The sequence below is a fragment of the Watersipora subatra genome, chromosome 1, assembly GCF_963576615.1.
Source record: "Watersipora subatra chromosome 1, tzWatSuba1.1, whole genome shotgun sequence".
Taxonomy (NCBI): Eukaryota; Metazoa; Bryozoa; class Gymnolaemata; order Cheilostomatida; family Watersiporidae; genus Watersipora; species Watersipora subatra.
The window spans coordinates 48,444,488-48,464,314 of NC_088708.1; the positions used below are offsets into that span (position 1 = coordinate 48,444,488).

General features: G+C 36.8%; 1 protein-coding gene across 1 annotated transcript in view; it reads right to left on the reverse strand.

Moving 5' to 3' along the window:
• The window catches only part of LOC137388399 (serine-rich adhesin for platelets-like), a 36,838-nt gene that overhangs the window by 9,106 nt on the left and 7,905 nt on the right, over window positions 1–19,827 (reverse strand). The window contains 11 exon segments of the mRNA XM_068074886.1: window positions 255–748; window positions 1,281–1,458; window positions 2,281–2,428; window positions 4,983–5,110; window positions 6,168–6,340; window positions 6,608–7,473; window positions 7,559–7,581; window positions 8,829–8,977; window positions 11,089–11,177; window positions 14,703–14,892; window positions 17,361–17,609. Coding sequence (XP_067930987.1) covers window positions 255–748; window positions 1,281–1,458; window positions 2,281–2,428; window positions 4,983–5,110; window positions 6,168–6,340; window positions 6,608–7,473; window positions 7,559–7,581; window positions 8,829–8,977; window positions 11,089–11,177; window positions 14,703–14,892; window positions 17,361–17,609 — 2,687 coding nt within the window.

Here is a 19,827-nt window from a genome sequence, read left to right on the forward strand (position 1 = left end):
GTTAGGTTGGCCCATGGGTGGATTGTATCAGTTAGTGGCATGTTTTTAGGTTTTTAAAAAATTTAACCATTTATTATGGAAAGTCTAGCAGATCGCCATGTCGTAAACGCACCTTTACGGTATATCCAACAAAAAACAAATCATTTAATCATGACATAACCAAAACACTTAAACAATGAAACACTAAACTATACAAATATGGTGTCATGCTCAGGCCAAGTTCTTTGAGTTTGAAAGTGAAGAGCTGCACCTACCTTTTTTCGACTAAGTTGAGAACTGCTGAGGAAACCATTAGAGCTGCGACGAGGCTTTTCTTTAATGGAATGTTTCGTTGAGTCTTCATTAGACATTTTGTTTTTCTTCTTCTCAGGCCCTTTGCTGGCAGCTTTCGAGAGCGACGATGACGATGATGAGGAAGCATTATGAAGGATAAATGGTTCGTCAGTGCTCTGTGTCATGGAGTGTGAACTGGGTCTACTAAACTCTTCCTTCTCTGTATGACTTTTAGTCAATGCGTTGCTGCCAACATTAGCTGTCTCAGTGTCAGCATTAGATGCAGATTCAGCCGTGTTAGATTCTTGCGCTGTCAGATGTTGACCTTGATCTGGGTAAATAGTTGAGGTTTGGGGTGACTCACCTACATACGGAGACTTACTGTTGGGGGTGGACCTACTCTGAGGTCGGCTTTTTATCACCATCTGCAGGTCATCTATTCGTTTCTGCTCAGCCGATAGTCTCCGCATTTCGCCTGCACAGCCAGAATAATTAAGAATAATTAACAATTAGAAATCAGAGGTTATCCCTAACAATATTCAACTCCACTACGCAGCACTTATAAAGCGCTAAAAGCCTACCTAGGAAATATGTAGGTTGACTGGCACATTGTTGATAATAATCGCTTTTACAACCGTTTAAGAGGCCAAAGTTTTGTGTTTGAGCCCTGATTTAAAAACAGTGAAAGTCTCAAAGACACTGACTATAGACTACTTCCATTGTAAAAGGCAAATTAGAAAATTGTTTTATCAGTAAACTTGATCAAACAGCCCAGCTTGGTGTAGGAGAAAGATTAAAGTTTGCATACAAATAAGAATACATCATCAGACTTGATCAGACATTAGATAGATCTACAAAGCTTAGAAATTACCAACAGCCCTTCATGGGAACCTCATTACTTTCATCTGTAGAGTTATGCTCTCCTTTTGACAGGTAAAGACAACTTGAAAATTATTTAGCAAAACTAATAAATTTTTTGATTAGGCAATTAGTCTTAGACTGAATACCTCGGAGTTCACTGAGGCTAGCATTGAGCTCTTCAAGCCCATACTGTTCAACATTGACAGGAGCCTCATGCAAATCAACAGATGAGCTTCGCCGCTCTTTTCGGTCGGCTCCAGTCTCAAGTGGAGTAGCTGATGGCAAGGGAACTGTCGGAGTTTGAACTTCCATAGACTCAGTGACCTGACGAGATGGTAAAAACTACATACCGAATTGTACAAACAGAGGTTGAGGCAGCAAATCGATGCTATTTACAAATGTTACCAAATATTAGTTAACAATAAGATATTGTTGAACAAATTCGTGAAGGTTCCAAATTTTACAGTTAAATATCAGACAAATGCTGCGGCGTTTTTGTAGCTCAATCCCTTGTTATACTAATCTCACCCATCTACATGATGCACTGCACCATTTACAACTTATGGTTTTTTAAAGTGTCAGTTTATAAAGAGGAATGTACATCCACTTAACTAACATAATAGCTAGACAGCTAGGGTAGCTAAACAGCTGTAAATCTGATACGTCAACAACAAGATAAACTATGTCATAGAGACAATAATATAACACATAGACCAACCCAACCGATTGGTAAATTTAATTAATAAAGGAAAAATACAAGATGTTACAAAGCATCAACCGATAGATTTCTTTATCTATTGTCATTAGCAGTATGTGATTACATCCTACCCATCAGCACTAAATGTTGACAGATACTAGAGAAAGCTTAAGTTTCTGCTAAGAATTATATTTATATTATTATTATATTATATATTATATAATATATTATTATATTTTTTTGAGCAAAACTGTCCATTGCATTCATCTGATATCTAAAGGCACATGTAAGATAGAGCTTCTCTTTGTTAAGCAACAAAATTTGATGAGTGACTTGACCTTGACACACGCTTAACACGTTTCTTTCACCAAGTTTATAGACCTCAAAGGTTGTGGCAGTCACTCGTGGCAGCTGCTAAAAACTGACTAACTTTCTGTATTGTCACTTACCTCAGTTATGTTGTCAAGCGGCGCTGCTGTTACATTGATAGACTTGGCAGCAGTCGTCGCTGAGGCTCTTTTAGCACTGCTGATCTCATCGCGCTGCCACTTGCTTTGCAGGCTTTCAATGCTTTTTGAGATGTCATTCCGCGAGAAGCTAAAATTTATTATACATGTACAACAAACTACTACACTCGTGTTGAACTTATTCGTATAATTATATTATTTTCGTAAATGCATCATAAAATTCCCTAAAAAATATATTCACTACCACATAAGGTATAAAGTGACTAAAATTTAACTGGACTGCAACATTATTTCATATGGTTTACAATAAAAATTCAAGCAATTAAACAATTAAACTGGTTTTAATTACTACCAAATATACACGTATAGAAATAAATATGTATGCCAAGTGTACTGTATATTTATTCAAGTCGGCTAGCACCGCACCAAAGTCAGAGAAGCAAAGAGCAACATTTATAGTGTACAGTTATTATTGTATATATTTAGTTTATATAAATTAATGGCTAAAACTGAAAATATATTCAATGTATCAGTGTCAATAGAATCTTGACTGTAGGCCAGCATTCCAAGGTTAGGTTTTATTAGCTAATAGACCATAAATCATACTGTATTTAGCAAACACCTTTTTAATTAATTTAGGCGGCAGTCTAATGAATAGATCATCAAAATTTGTTCATAGCCAGCTAACAAATACGAAGTTAAAATTTTTTTTGTCATAAGTCATAAATAACCAAAATTAAAAAAAAAAGGAGTAGACAACTCTTCAAAGTTGAACAAGCGCGTGCAAGTGCTTGCTTAATCTTGTCCCTTGCGTACCCATTTAAACCCATTCTAATCATTCTAATAGTACTACATATTTTTATCCCATTAACAAATCTTAATACAACATGGATGTCATTAAATTATTTTACACTGTCTTAGAATCTTCTTATAGTATCTATTTTATGATTAAATATTGTGGTTTGCGATAGATAAAAATAGGAATTTTCGGCAACCTCTAAATGCTTGGCAAAACGATTAATTTAAAAATTTAATAAAAACAGGGGATGCAACTGAACATAGTAAGATTTCCATGTGCAATAATTGGAGGATGCGGGCATATAGCACTACTCCGTGTTAATGTTAGTCTCCAGTGTCTTAAAAGGTGCAATAAGAAAAGCTAAAAAGTATGACATAGTCTCCACCAAATCGGTCTACACCTAAATCATTTCATGATGATACAATACAACCTCTCAACATTAGCTATTGACTATCAATCACAAGTTAAGAGGTCTAACCTAACCTCTTTCTGAGAGGAATGAGTCCTAAAAATAACTTTAAATGATGACCTTTAACCCGCTGCCTATTGGGATAGCCTCTAAACAGCCGAGAGTTTATAGCCTCTAAACATAGTTGAGAGTTTATAGCCTCTAAACATAGTTGAGAGTTTATAGCCTCTAAACATAGTTGAGAGTTTACAGCCTCTAAACATAGTTGAGAGTTTATAGTCTCTAAACATAGTTGAGAGTTTATAGCCTCTAAACATAGTTGAGAGTTTATAGCCTCTAAACATAGTTGAGAGTTTATAGCCTCTAAACATAGTTGAGAGTTTATAGCCTCTAAACATAGCTGAGAGTTTATAGCCTCTAAACATAGTTGAGAGTTTATAGCCTCTAAACATAGCTGAGAGTTTATAGCCTCTAAACATAGCTGAGAGTTTATAGCCTCTAAACATAGTTGAGAGTTTATAGCCTCTAAACATAGCTGAGAGTTTATAGCCTCTAAACATAGCTGAGAGTTTAAAGCCTTTAAACATAGCTGAGAGTTTATAGCCTCTAAACATAGCTGAGAGTTTATAGCCTCTAAACATAGTTGAGAGTTTATAGCCTCTAAACATAGCTGAGAGTTTATAGCCTCTAAACATAGCTGAGAGTTTATAGCCTCTAAACATAGTTGAGAGTTTATAGCCTCTAAACATAGCTGAGAGTTTATAGCCTTTAAACATAGCTGAGAGTTTATAGCCTCTAAACATAGCTGAGAGTTTATAGCCTTTAAACATTAGAAATCAATATAAACTACTTGAGTGGAATCCCTCATCAGAACTACTTAGGGCATAGCTAAAAATATCTAGGTCTAGAAATATAATACAAAACTACCTACTAGAATACAGCCTCATATCTTGTGAGAATACAAAACCTATGTGTTATCTACATACTGAACATGTAGCCTTAAAACAATGAACATTCCCCAAACAACATATTGATAAGCTATACAAAACTCATCCTCAGTATTTCCAAATAGATTTTGAAAGGAAAATACACTATACACCAACATAATTATTATTAGTCTGTGCTGCTTAGATTTGACATGCCTATCGAGGATATTGAAGTATATATTTAGTGGATTATGCAACACTTAGTGGCAACAGTCTAAAAATAACTCAAGTTTATTCAATGAATGTTTCTTATTAAAAAATGGAAGGGTTTGTGAAATCAGTTTTGAGCTTTGGAGCAAAAGGTAACTAGAAATAACTACTAATAATAGCAGTGTACTGAGACAACCAGTTTGACGCTAGTCGCTAGAACTCGTCCAGAACCAGCTCCAAACCAGCGAGTAGCTTCAAACCCATCTAAAGCACGGATACACAGTGATACTCGCACCAAACTGGCGTATTGAAGCTGTAAAGCTAAGGCTATTCTACTAACCTTTGATTGTTATTTTGCTCTAGTTGACCTTTGTTCCTGGCAACGGCCTTGAGAAAAGCCTGCCTGCTCGTTTTGTCTGCCTCTTTAGCTCTCTCCATGTCCTCCAGTGTCTTTTTCCTCTCTAACGCCTGTAAGTGCAACCATAAACCTCACTAGACAGATAAGAAAAGATTAAACATACTCAAAAGCACTTACTGAGCTCTAGAGACCTGCCTCATATGTCAATCCCACAATGGTAAAACAGATGACCAAAGAGTAGCCAGTTTTACATTTGTTCCTCCTTTTTATTCAGTGTGTTGTGTCGAAAGAAGAGCCAAAAGTGGAGGCAAAGGAGGAGTTGAGAGGAAAATTAAGGGAGCTGTGAGAGGCGACATTACACCGCACTCATTTTAAAAAGGGAATAATGGCCCTTTAAATTCACAGTAATAACCGTGCATTTTCATCTAAATGACGAATCATCGTTCTAGAAAACAATTCAGCAACCGCCCATTGTTCAATTAATTAAAATAGCTAACTTTCCGAGATTATAATATATTGAGAGTTCTATACCTGTCATATGCATTATTGAAATATAACTATTTATATTAAACTTACACTGCCACTACAAGCAATAATAACACTGTGACAGAAACTTAAATAGACAAAGCATCAATTTTTCTAATTTCAGCCATTGTATTGCTTGTCATTTACAGATGAGTTTTACATGAAACTTTATACGCAACTATAACTTATATAAAAGTACTTATCCATTGCTTTTTGTTATATAAAATCTAGTGTAGGTATGATGATAAAAAACATGGAAGAATGATATGCTAAGACAGCTACTCCGTACAGGTTACTGACTGACAATACCTTGGCATGTCATTTTAATAAAAATATGGCGTTCAATTTTTAATATTGGCACCTGATACATTTCAAATTACACTACCTGAATATTTCTATGGATTTTATTCACATAATATTTCAAACATTTAAATCAGGGCAATGAAAAGAAATACTGTAATTGTCTGCTCTTGAAAGGTGAGCAGACAACACACCACAGGTAAATCTGTTCATGTTATTTTTGCATTTATGATGTTTTTTTACGTTTATCATCAGGTTATTTTTATGCAATGCAGTACAAACACTTTAGGTCTGCCAGAATCTCTAAGCTGACTGCAATATGCTCAAATTGTATCTGTTGACCTTGCGTTTCTCTTCTAGTAGTATTTTGACATCAGCAAATGGTTTCCTGTCTCCACCTGATTCTTGGTGTTCTGGCTGATTGTGAGCATCAGACTGTGCGGAAGTCTTACTTTTGGCATGGTCTGACCAGGTGGTGTGATTCAGAGAGAAGGTTGTTTTTTTCAGCGCTTTAGCTATCAAAGAGATCATACAAGTGATAATGAAACTATCATATGATAACTGTTTCATCTGTCTGACTGCAATCGAATCTCATTATAATTTGTTCACTAGGTACAACCCATGCACAATATGAAAGACATTTGTATAAAATTTCAACGCGTTCCTTACCTTTGGCAGCTGCTTCTTGCTAATATTGGCATAAAGATGGCAAATGGTATTGCAACAAAGCTTTGTAAGTTGAAGTAGAAATGCTTTGAATAACACAACTGCTAGTAACTGACCTTCCTGCGGAGTAGAGCTCTTCTGCTGCTCAAATCGATATTTAAGGTTAGTAGGTTGAACTGAGGAGACATCTTGAGGTTGTTGACCGCTATTCTCAATTTTAGCAGCACCCATTCCAGCAAAACTGGTGATCTCACCGCTAGCATATATTTCAATAGGCTGTATGGGTGATTCTGGTCTTTCAGAGTGTAATGACGATCTATTTGGGTGCAGCCCTGACTCACTAATAGCTTTACTAGGTTGACTAGCTGAGGGAACAGGTGATGCTGAGGTTAGTCTAGGTGATGACTCAGCAGACTTCAAGGTTGCCTCATTATCAGCAAGGCTAGTGAATGTTATATCGGTACAGGAGTCAGCCAACTCATCGGTTATAATAGGCAGACCGGCAGCGGCAGCACCTTCCTGAGTCAGCGCTGAACTTATCACGTAACTTTGAGCAGTAAGCAAGCCACCGTTTCTCTGCTCCGACAGAGTCGGAGATTGGTCAGAATCCGACCTCGGAGTGACCTTTGTAAGATCCGTAACAGTCACGTCGACAGGAGAGGGTGACTTTCGGTGGTCCCCAACTGATGTATCGCTAGCAGCCGACTTTTCTGTCAATTGAAAGCCGTGCTTCTGAGCAAAGAGTTTTAGTGGACTCTCAAGGTCACCACTTCTGTCCAGGAGTTGTTGGTAGTTCATATTACATGAGCTCTTAGGGCGGTCAGTAGTCCTAGTGGATAGCGGCCTCCGCTGAATCTCACTAGCTGAACTTGTTAAGCTATTCATAGCTCGTGTTTCTTCCTCATCGACATCCTCGGAGAAGCTAACATTGGAAAGAAGGCTAGCGCTTCCATTGGACACTCTGTGAGCAGGATTGGCAGATCTACAGTAACACGCTGCGTATGAAATTGTGTTTACACGTAGAAGAACAAACAGAAACGAATAATGTAATGCCAATTAGCACTAACTTATCATCCATCCTAACAGCCTTCTGCGAATATAGTTGACTCAGCTAATAACGATACCCAACAACTTGAGTGATGCGGGTGAAGAGCTATCAATAGACAATCTACACAATTGCTTTTATTACAGCGTCAGCCAGCATAACATCCACATCGTCAGAATGGTGCAAAAATGCCATAACAATATTACTTCGCGATCTGGCAAAACACACACTGATAGAGGAGCACAGGTCTTTTTTGGTTTGTTTGAGAAAAAAGTCGAGGAAAAAAGGTCGAGGAAGGGTTGTAGAAAAGATCGACAGAGGAATAAAAGGAAATATCGATAGAGGGATAAAAGGAAATATCGACAGAGGGGGGGTCGAGGAAAAGATCGAGAGAGAGTCGACGAAAATATCGAAGGGGGTAAAGGAAAATATTAAGAAAGCGGTCGAAGAAAAGGGGGGCCACAGAAAAGAAACAAGGGGCTTAATTATTGGCTGACTCTCCTCATCACCCGCAAACAATAGGTAAGAATAGGTAAGGATGTATTAATTGTTTACACATTTATTGTTCCTGTTTAAAAAATCATATTTCTGACACGAGTTTCTATCACAGACTTGCATGAAACTTTTATGGGTCGGGAGTAAATAAACAAGCAAACCCTAAATATTATTTTTAATAAAACAGAACAATTTATATTATAATTTTATGAGTGATGATCAAAGATTAGAATTCCAATAAGGGTTTCATGACAATCCAGAGCAACCTCAACAACTACCAAAGGACATCAAACGATTGGACAGACATGCATTGCCATGGTGAGTGACCTGTGAGAAAATAGCGAGAATAGCTGAACTGTGGGATGAGGCATGTGAGGTAAGAGCATCTTACACAAAAGGATAGGATAGAGGAAGTGCATTCACTCAGATGAGATTAATGTGTCAATGTGCCAGGCAAGGCAGGTGCTCGTTTTAGCACTCTCTCACCTCAGCTTCAAATGAACCTCTCTCCTTATACTAACTGATTTACCTAATGATAGCTCAGTCATTGCTCTATGGATATGCAATAAATATCTACTGCTTTATTATCTAAGCACACATCACCGCTCAGAATAATATTTTATGGACATAATTTTTAGCAAAAACCTGCCACTGTCAATAAATTGGAGGCTAAATCCTAAACCATTGATTGCATTGGATAAGTGATACTAAAGTCTTCTAATATGGCTCACATCAAGAATTCCGGGTACAAAGCTGATATACAAAAAGCAAACGTTAGAACAATTGTGCAAACTTACACAAGCAACCTCAATTTTATGCAAAACTTTCACAGCAAGCTGCAACCAGCTTTCTTACCTGTCAATGTAGTACGGTTTGCTTTCCCAGGCCACTAGAGATTGCTTCGGGTCTGTCGGATTGAGTATTCCCATAGACTGTGATTTCCTAACTGCAAAACAGCGACGAACAGTCAAAGAGGGCTAATGAATTGGTTACTTTGTAACAGTTATTACTGAATTTCAAGTATATTTGCTGCTATCAAGGAATTGAGTCTATGAACAGACTAAATGCATAACGACGCAAACAAGTCAATGCAAGAATATCACAAGAGAAGAGAGTTTAAACCCAAAGTTTTGAAAATTCTTTTTGCAATTTCCGAATCAACGGATAAGCTGGTAGCCAGGCGACAAAAGGAAATAATTAAAAATATTTTGGTTTTTCCCTCTACTTGATTAGAATCAATAATCAATCAATTAATAATCAATACCAATTAATTGGAAGGATTTATCAGGATTTTGCTCATTTTTGTTAAGACGACTTTGTTGTATTTTCATGGTATATCAACTTTAGAATGTGTCTCGTTGTGATAGCATAGAAATTATTAATAACAAAGTAGTGTTTGTTCAAAACACTGTTCTATAGCTCATTAGCCAATTCTGTTACCAATTCTGGCATTTTGAAAAGCCCACAAATGCAATTATTATTTTTATAAAGAAGTTGATAAAATTATTTTAAACATGCAACCTAAATAGATAAGATACAATCAGTAGACGTTACTAGAAACATCTACTATATATAAATAATCATAAAGGAACATCAGCACAGGACCCGTCTGTGGAGTCATTAACGATGCTCTTACTGTATACCAATATTCCAACAATCAGCCTCTGCAGTCACCCTCAAGGTTGTTGCATAGACTCATTAAAACCCCACTATTTTATTACCAATTTCAATCAAATTTGATCTTAGCACTCTCAACGGTTCATATACAAGTCAGGGAATGTAGAAGTGGCATCATTATGTTGCCATTGTTTCTTCACTAAAGTTTCTAATCAAACATTTGAAAGGAACAACTTTTAGGATGTTGGTTAAACAAACAGAAATAAAATAAGACCATTACATACAAAGAGTCATCCACTCTCACGTTGATCAAGCAACTGAGAAGACAATTCTGAAAATCCATATTCAGAATTGGCTAGCAGTAGTTGATTATATGTAACGCTAAACTGGAACTTAATTTTGCTAAAAAGCATTTTTAAGCTCATTGATGAATGACAAACCTTACACCTGCCACTTGAGTAACTTACCATGCTTGGCTGGCGATGTAGCTAGCTTTACTACCAAATATTTTATATCTTTTTATGAAGAATGTATGGATGGAAGTGGCTAGGAGATTTACTGTTCAATGTTACGATTATTCTTTGTTAAACACACAGGAAAAAAATAAAAAGTAATGTACACAAAGACAGAGTTGAAATCTATAATGATAATGAGCATTGGTTTAACCCAACACTTATTTAGTTTCACTAAACATAAAACCAAATATAAAGCAAGGCATTTTACTGGTCAAGTTGTTATTTACTGGTCAATTTGTTATATACTGGTCAAGTTGTTATATACTGGTCAAGTTATTATATACTGGTCAAGTTGTTATATACTGGTCGAGTTGTTATATACTGGTCGAGTTGTTATTTACTGGTAAAGTTGTTATATACTGGTCAAGTTATTATATACTGGTCAAGCTGTTATATACTGGTCAAGTTGTTATATACTGGTCAAGTTGTTATATACTGGTCAAGTTGTTATTTACTGGTCAAGTTGTTATATACTGGTCAAGTTGTTATTTACTGGTCAAGTTGTTACGAGCTCTCATTACTGTATTGCCTTTTACAAGCAAGCAAGTATCCCTGAACTTATACACTTGAAGCAATGTCTTTAGTTTGTTCATTAAAAGTTCATGCATACGCTGTGTTGCTATCGTGAGAAGACAACTGCGAAAGTACTGTGTGCTATGTATGTAATTACAGGCTTCGTGCTTGCGAACCAGGCTACAGAATAAGCAATTCTCTCACCAACTGTGCTTGCTAACTGTTACGAGTGTTTATACTAAACAGAAGATTAATGGAGATGTATATGTGTCCGTTGCACTCAATACACACGCATATATCTAACACCTGATACCGCAACGTAACGTTACACTCTTCTATTGACCTGAGCAACAATAGTTCTTCAGAGTCTCACCTAGTTTTGCATGCAAGTTGAGAGTGCCCACTCACTCACCTACTATTGGGGATAGAGTGTCATGCATTCCAGAAGATTCCGTGACCTGTGTCGATCGTTTATGCAGCAGTTTGCTTGACGTATTCAAACTAAAATCGCACAAAGCATATAGGTATATATTTTAAGTACTTAGGGTCAGTAGAGGCCACCTTATACCTACAGCTGTGAGTTATATATTAAACACTGCCTACTACCTTCCTAATGACATGGAAATGACTTGTTCGCTGAACCGTCAAATTCAAAAGTTGCAAAAAAATCTTGGTTCAGGCAAATGTTTCATTTGGTTCAGCAAAATGCGATAAAATACAATTCCGTGATACAAGAAAGTTAAATAAAAAGTGGTTACCTCTGAACTTCATAATTTATAGATGGTAATAGACAACTTATAGATGGTAATGGACAACGTATAGACAGCAGTGGATAACTTGTAGAAGGTAACGAACAACTTATAGATAGTAATGGAGAACTTATAGATAATAATGGAGAACTTATACATAGTCATGGGCAACCTATAGATAGTAATGGACGACTTAAAGATAATAATCGAGAACTTATAGGTAGTAATGGAGAACTTATAGATGGTAATGGACAACTTATAGATAGTAATGGATAACTTATAGATAGTAATGGAGAACTTATAGATGGTAATGGTCAACATATAAATATGGATACTAATAGACAATTTGTCACAAAGTCCTCAAGGAACTTCCAACTATATCTGAGAAGTGAAAAGATGGCGAATCGCATTATCATTAATAAAACTTGCAGCAATTGATGGAGGTCTAGTTGACTGAAGGTTTTGTGAATGTGAGCATTTGGTGAGTTGTACATGATAGCCTGAATCTATTGGTCTCAAAAAACCCATGTGCACAAAAACAAAGTTAGCACAGTACATGAGAACAGTCAGATAGATTGGATAGTCGATCAAACTTCTGCTTACATTCAACTCACAACATTTTAGATGCAAAAACTTTTCCTATGCAAATAATTTGTTAGCATTTGACGAGAAGCTTGTTACAGTACCCACAACAATTGTTACTCGCAAGTGTTAATATTATTCTGTGTTCAGAGATATCATTGCATTAGTCATACCGATACACGTAATATGAAGCCTATCAATAACTGAGGGAGGGTGACTCATCTAAACAGGCTGACCCTGCCTAACTGATAAGTCTAAACGGATGACTACACCAACATAGTCTATGCACACGAATGAGAGAGCCTAAATAGCAGGACCTAGAGTGTATCAAGTTCTACCGCGGGGCGGGAGTTCTATAATCGTCATGGAGTCAAAATATGCATAACTGCCTGTAACCTGGCCGTTGCCTAGCGCACTGGCGCCTCCCTTAGCAATGGTCTCCACCAGCCTTTTACCGCACTATTACACATGAATGCGTCTCATACGCGTGTTAGATTTGTACACATACAAGATAAAATATTTACAGTACACGAAACATGACATTCTAGTTTATCTAGTGTTTGCTCTATAACAGCTGAACCATAGCTCATACACAAGACTATTCACAAATGTATCTATTGATCTCCAAAAGCGACCAACCAATGAACAGTAGGAGCTGCCGTACAGTAGTCAGCAGACTTCATGTGTCTATTTATAATAACATCTAATGAAGTAATACGGGCATTAGAGCTGTCCAAATCTAATTAGCCGCGAGAGATGGAGAGCAACCCATGCATTTAGTTTGGCTTATTGCAGCATTGACAATTTAGATGCTCTAATTGCTAATTGCTACACTAAACATTAACATTGCATCAACCGGTTATTGCTGTGCTAAGGATTTGGTACGACAACAGAAATTCAAAGATGTCTAATCAATTTCTTACTAGATTAATAAATACTAGTACGCTGTCAGTCATTTGTAATAAGTATGTGTACAGTTATTCTTCAACTGGGCAAGGTGGCTAAGTGGTGCAGTTGGTAGCACGCCTGGCTGCAAAACAGAATACCCGAGTTCAATTCCTGAGTGAGGCAACCTGTTTCCTAACCCTTTTAGCGTGGCTACAAGCGAATGGACTGACATGGTTTTTTCATAGTAAAGATTCTATTGCTGTGTTGAGCATTAACCATTGCACTAGTAAGTTATTGCTGCAATAGGCATTAATTTCAAGTCTGCCTAGCAAAAGCTGCTCTAGACACTATTCAAGCAATTAAAATAATTACAGATTTAGGCAAGCAGCACCTTGATAGAGGTTGTTAGCGCAGAATGCTATTTCCTCTTGAATATCGATGAATTTTTATGATCTATTTATTGCTGTTAGCAAGCGTTTAGCTATTTGAAGCTAGCAGTAGGCCAACGCCTCACCACATGCACTACTCATCATAAAACCACTCCAACTTGTATTCCAACAAAAACACTATACATAAAAAGTCGAATTTGTAGTCAGATCTACACCGTATGCTAAAACAGAAATGCCATATTCTGAAAAGAGCTGCGCGTGTGATTTTGTTTGATTGAAGCTTATGTGAGTCATTACCTACTGTATGCAGCCTACGCAAGGAATTGTCAGCTTAGCTCTATATGTACATACAGTAAAGTCTAACAGAGCTACAGAGCTAAACCTGTCGGAGAGCGTAATGAATCACACAGAGAACGGAACTCTTTGAACTTCCTATTTTAAACTTGGTTGTAACTTTATCCAGACTCTGGTCTACTTCTATCCTTCCTTTCACAAACAAGAATGACCCATATAATTATCATGACAAGACATACAGGCTGCCAATCAAGCTAGAAGCAGCTAATACCCAGAATCCCCCTATGGGAAAGACATATCTCTAGCAGAGAGTGCAACCATTACTTTAGGGAATTGAAAATCATCTAAAGACACTGAAAAAACCTAGTAGAATTGCTCAATGCGGACAGATCGTAAATGTTATCACCATGCATGAACCTTCCTTCCTGTACATAACAATATAATATTACTAGTAGGTTATATAATGAGCTACTGGACCTTGGCTCAGGAATAACTGCAAGTTAGAGGCTGGTAGGATTGATGATTTATCATACACAATTATGTCTTTGGTGTAAACAAAAGCATCTTGCTTTTAGTAAGCGCACCCAGCATATTTTTATGAGAGTGCAGCATGCATTCTCGCTGACAGACAGGCAGCAAACAAACTTGGCATTTGTTTTCAACCTGAGATATCTAGTTAAAATTAATCATGTCTCCCGCAGTGGGTCTTTTAGTAGAAGCCCGCTAAGGTTAATAGAAGGTCAAGCAATCACACAAAGTTATTTTACCTCATCACGCTCAACCTTCATACAACAGTGTGTAAACTCTCAAATAGAAATAGCACCGTAAGGCTGGTTATATGGAACAAATAATTTACGACTACATGTTTGAAGTTGTTGTTCCTAACTTAGACCGGTGACTACATCGGAGTCAAACAGCGGCCCATGTAATAATTGCTTTTTAGTTTGAATGAATAATACTTTGATCTTCCCTACATTTAACCCTTCTGCAACTGTTTCATTCATAAAACAAGCACTGATTTTACCAATACATACTAGGGACCATGAAATGCCTCAATATATACAACTGCAAGCACCTCCATATTAATGGCAGACTGTTCAAATAATGCCAAGCTTACCACCAACCTGGGATTGGATCCGAAATCACTGTTGTTAGATAGCCTTGACGCGGACGGGGATTGCTGGAAGCTTTTTTTCGTCACGTTGCTTATGAGATCCTGCGGTCCATTCAGATGTTGATTGGGCAAGACAGGAGTAAATCCGGACTGGTTAGATCTTGTAGCTGACAATGACGGAGGTGGGATTGTCTTTACGCCTGTACATTAACAAAGACTGCATATTGTCAAAACATGGCATATCTCTCCGTTCCTTGTGACGAGCGTGTAAGGAGACACCAAAGGCAGCTATAGATTGCTAACTTTGCTAGTCAATGATCGTATCTAACAGTGAGGCATGCTTTGCGCTATTGATTGGAGTGCTTGCCTCAACAACGACTCTCCTCTACGACCCTCCTCTACGGGCATGAGTAATTGCTAGGGTTCAATAATCGCAGGCAGCAGCAGCGAACTACTGACATAACATTTCTGACATAACATTACGCAGCCTAAAGAAGATTACGATGAGATGAGCTGTTTTACTTCCTAAAGCAATATCTAAAGAGGAAACTGTGTATAACTGACTGTATCAATAATATAACTATTAAATATAAATAATATAAATAACATAATATTATATAAATAAATAATAAAAGGAGACTTAAATGGTGCTAAATACACAGAACTATCACCTAACTTTATAAAGTATTTGGTCAAATGACGACCTCAAAGCACTAAGAGAGACTTTTAAACCAGCGGATAAAGTTAAATTGAGGGAGGCACAAGTAAGGCCCCCATCCCAACATTAAGACACTGGAGCAATACTCTAATATTATTGTACAAACACAACCAGGCAGGTATCAAATGGCTGGTCAAATGACCGACGACTGGTAACCCTTCAACTCTGTTATTCTACATTTAAATAATTTCTTCAATGTGCATTTCATAGTGCATAGTGCATAGTGCATAGTGCATAGTGGATAGTGCTTGTAATCAATGCATCATATACGCGACTGAAGCCTGAACTAAACTGTCAAAAAGTAATGCTCTGCTACATTTCTTCTCCCTCTCCTAAAAACTTGCCGCTTTCTGTCATGATAGCATAGAGTAAAGGGATCGGCTGAACTGACTGAAGACATCAAATACCACTCCAAATATTTAGGGCAGCCAAACAGTAATAAAATACCACGTCCCTAGTCATATTATAAGAATAATAATTTATACGAATAATCGTTAGAAACGATAGTTTCCTAAAGAATAATAAAGAAGCACTCAATACAGTTTGTGTGAAGTGAATAATACTATAATATAAAATATAAAGAGCTATTAGTCAATCATTACAAATTTGTTTCAAGCAGATATAGATCTGCTCTCATCAGGTGATAACTTCAGAAAAATATTTCTATACATATATATTTATGTACACATATATTTGTACATAAATGCATATATATATTTTATATATATCCATACATATATTTAAATATATGCATGTTTCTAGAATGAATAAAATGTTTTTTCTTCAATTAAAATGTTACCCAGAAAATGTTTGATGAAACAACCCTTCTTTACAACAATACCCTACTGTTGAGTTATTTTTTTGACTAACCAGAAATTTAATAATTTCTGCACCATATTGCAAGTTCATACATTATCTAAAAGGAAGTAGCCAGCAACTATGTTACAATAAAAATAAGCAATGAATGCCTTCCAAGCCTGGTTCACTCTGTATGTTATGTGAATATAGTGCTGGTAGTACTCCAGTATTAACATTACCACAACAGACTTGCATGCTTGTCAATTGAGGTGAACAGAAATGTCCGCCCTGTTTGGCCATGTAAACTTTGATAGTGTCTCAATGGATGGAGTTACATTGTATTTGCTATATAAAAATGAATGTTAGATATGATAAACCATGAAAAACATATTTATAACCAATTACAGATATTGTGACAAATTAATGTTTCTTATATTTCACAGTCCACCAATACTCAACTGATTATGTGCAAGGAAGAAAAAATACTATAAGTGAAGGAATGCGTCTGACCAATCAAAATTTATGTAAATGTCACAAGCATACATAAAAAAGATATCTTTCGTTGAGTCCTCAGAGCTGGGTATACGGAATACTGCAACACTTTTCATGTAGCTGTTAATTTTGTCATATAAGCCACAGTCACCGCAAAGTAAATTTAATTTCTCGTTATGAACAGAAATTACTAATTTTAACTAAAATGAATGACTGCAATGACCTTCAGCTGTAAGTTTTTTTGGATAAAGCCTAAAGTAGCCCCAAGACTAGCCAGTCGAAAGAAACCCTGATGCCTCAGCAGAATACAAACATGACTTCCTAAAGACAAATGACAGCAAAGCAATTTGAACAGCATTCAGACGACAGCTAGTGTAACCAGGTTTCAGCAATATAATAAGAACATTTAGGGAAACATACTATTCACCTTATTTAGCCTTTGAAGCGGCGCAGCAGATCTTGAGATATGAAAATTTGAAAAATATTCTCCTTCAAAAAAGCAACAGATTACACCAGATGTAATGCACACAGTAAGTGTTCTACCAGCCCTAACTACCACAGTAAACACACCACAGAGAAGGAGCCAAGAGTGTAAATGTTAAGCCACTAATCTCAAGCAAAAGAACTCATACATCGTATTGCAAGATTGTATAAACCTACCTTTGCTCGAGTCGGTGCCGCTAGAGGTACAGCGAGGTGATACTATATCGAGAGGTTGAACAACAAAGTATTGAAAAAGTTGAGCGAGGAAAGCGAGAAGGCTTGGTTTGATTGTCTCAGTAGAGTAAAGAATGTCCTCATACGTGAAGTTGAAAATCTTGACAGGTAGATGGTTATCGCAGAAAACTTTAGCTAGCCAGAGATTGTGTAGGGAGTCGGCTATCCCTATCGGGTCTCTCGTATGAATATCTACAAGACAACAATCACCCTCCCAACTACTCAGTCATTAATCAGCGAGTCGTCCGCAGCGACAGGGATAGGCCAAAGGTGCAATGAAATGAATGGCATGCATTGTGTTTGCCCAGGCGTACAGAGCACTCATTCACGCTATGCAAGCAGCTGGTATGACTGAGGTAACTATTGCTGCATAATTGGGCAGAAATTTAAAAGAAACAATATAATTAGATCTACAAGTTACCAACTCCTTTCATACAACTTTAAACGGAAGTTTGTCTATGTCTAACAGGGGAGATAACTCTCAGCCAGTAGCTAGTGGTTTGTATTGCATTACAACGGAATGCTAGTGCAACACAAAGTTGATACCATGTAAATCAATTTGAAATATTTACTATAATGAGAGCCGTATCCGTCTGTCCGAAGCCACGTCAGTGGCGTTAGAAAAAAGATTGACTCGCACGGGAATTGAACTTGGATGTTCCATTTCACAACCAGGCATGTACAAATTGCGCCACTCAATCATCTTGCCAAATTGAAGAATAATTGTACACCTACTTATTACATCTGACGATCCTGTACGGCGCACGAGACTGCCAACATATTAGTGACGGTAATAGAACATACCTGTCATCACAGGTGCTTTAATGCGATTAAACTTAACTTTTGCTGGCACACGATGACACTGACACTGGCATCTTTGTAACAAGATATGAAAACAAAAAGAGGTTAAATTAGACCCTAATGCGTTCAAATTTTTATCTATGATCAACGATGCTCCAACATGTAGAACTTTAGCAAATATTTGATGCAGCACTAGAAGTAATTTTTAACACTGTGCTCAAAGCTTTCGGAAACATCGCGGTTCTGTAAGTGAAAATGAGGACTATTGAAACTTAAAAATAACACATAACAAAAATGCAAAGATAAAAAAGATGTGTATGGTTTAAACTTAACCTAGCATAAATTAGAGTAAGTCACACTTGGGTATCTCGATCATTACCTCAACTTGAGAACATTACCTCAACTTGAGAACATATGCACAATCACAGCTACCCTTTCATTCATGCATCTCTAAGGTAAAGTAATGATAACCACTTCTTTTGTTATTACATGTACTTCATTGCAATAGTTTTCATATATAATATAAATTTTTACATTCAGCTTTATACATAATTTATATAATGCATTCGTTTTAATACTTCATGTAACTACCTGTGGTGTCTAATAAGGAGTTCTCGATCATAGGTGTTTGGGTTGTGGAACGAATTAAACGAGTTGAAATATATTCTTATGAAGATATTAGCTCCAACATATGACAGTTTCAACATATGAAGCAGATAAAAGAATAAGTTAACTTCGTATGTAGAGGTTTCGCTGTATAGACATGAAAAGCAGTGAGCCAACGCAAGGAATGCTCTAAGTGGTACACTCTGTGGAGCCTTGCTACGACTAATTATTGGCTGTCATCATCAAGTTGTCATAACAACCCATGCATAGTTCAAAGGAACCCGACTGATACGGATACAAGCAATTAGCACCCTAGCTAACAAAGAAGTTTTCAAGCAGTCTTTGGCACTGCTAAAAAAGCAAGTTCTATGAGAAAAATACACTTTTAAAATAAAAATGTCTGCAACAAAAATCAACTCAAATGGTTGTGCAGCAAAGAGGACCAAATCAGTTGAATGCTCAAGCATCATCTAGTTATTACAGCCCAGAGGCACAATGCTGCTGTTTCACGATATTGAACCATTCCCATGATTACCCGTAATAATACAGACTAGTCAACATGTACTCAAGACATATTCTAGTAAGATAAGAAGACAATGGAAAACGTGTGATGAACAATAATGGGCAAAACAGAGGTGTGACAACTCTGAAATGCTTATATAAATATAAAATATACCGTAAAACCTCTAATTGAACGCTGCCTCTATTTGAATGTCACCTTCTATTTGACTGCCACTATGAGAGAAGGGTTGAAAAATAGAGCGTCACCCTCTATTTGAACGCCACTCTGACTATCTTTGATCTTTATGAACCCATAATATCAAGTGATCAGTCGAAAAGTGTCCACAAAATCGAAATAATAATTAATCGTTTACATTAATAATAATCAACTCTCTCGTTGTCCAACTCCAATATTTATCGCTTTTTTTCGTTAAAATTTTGAAAGCAACACCATAGGAATAATTAATAACTGTCTCAGGCTAATAGTAGCTCCTTGTTAAAC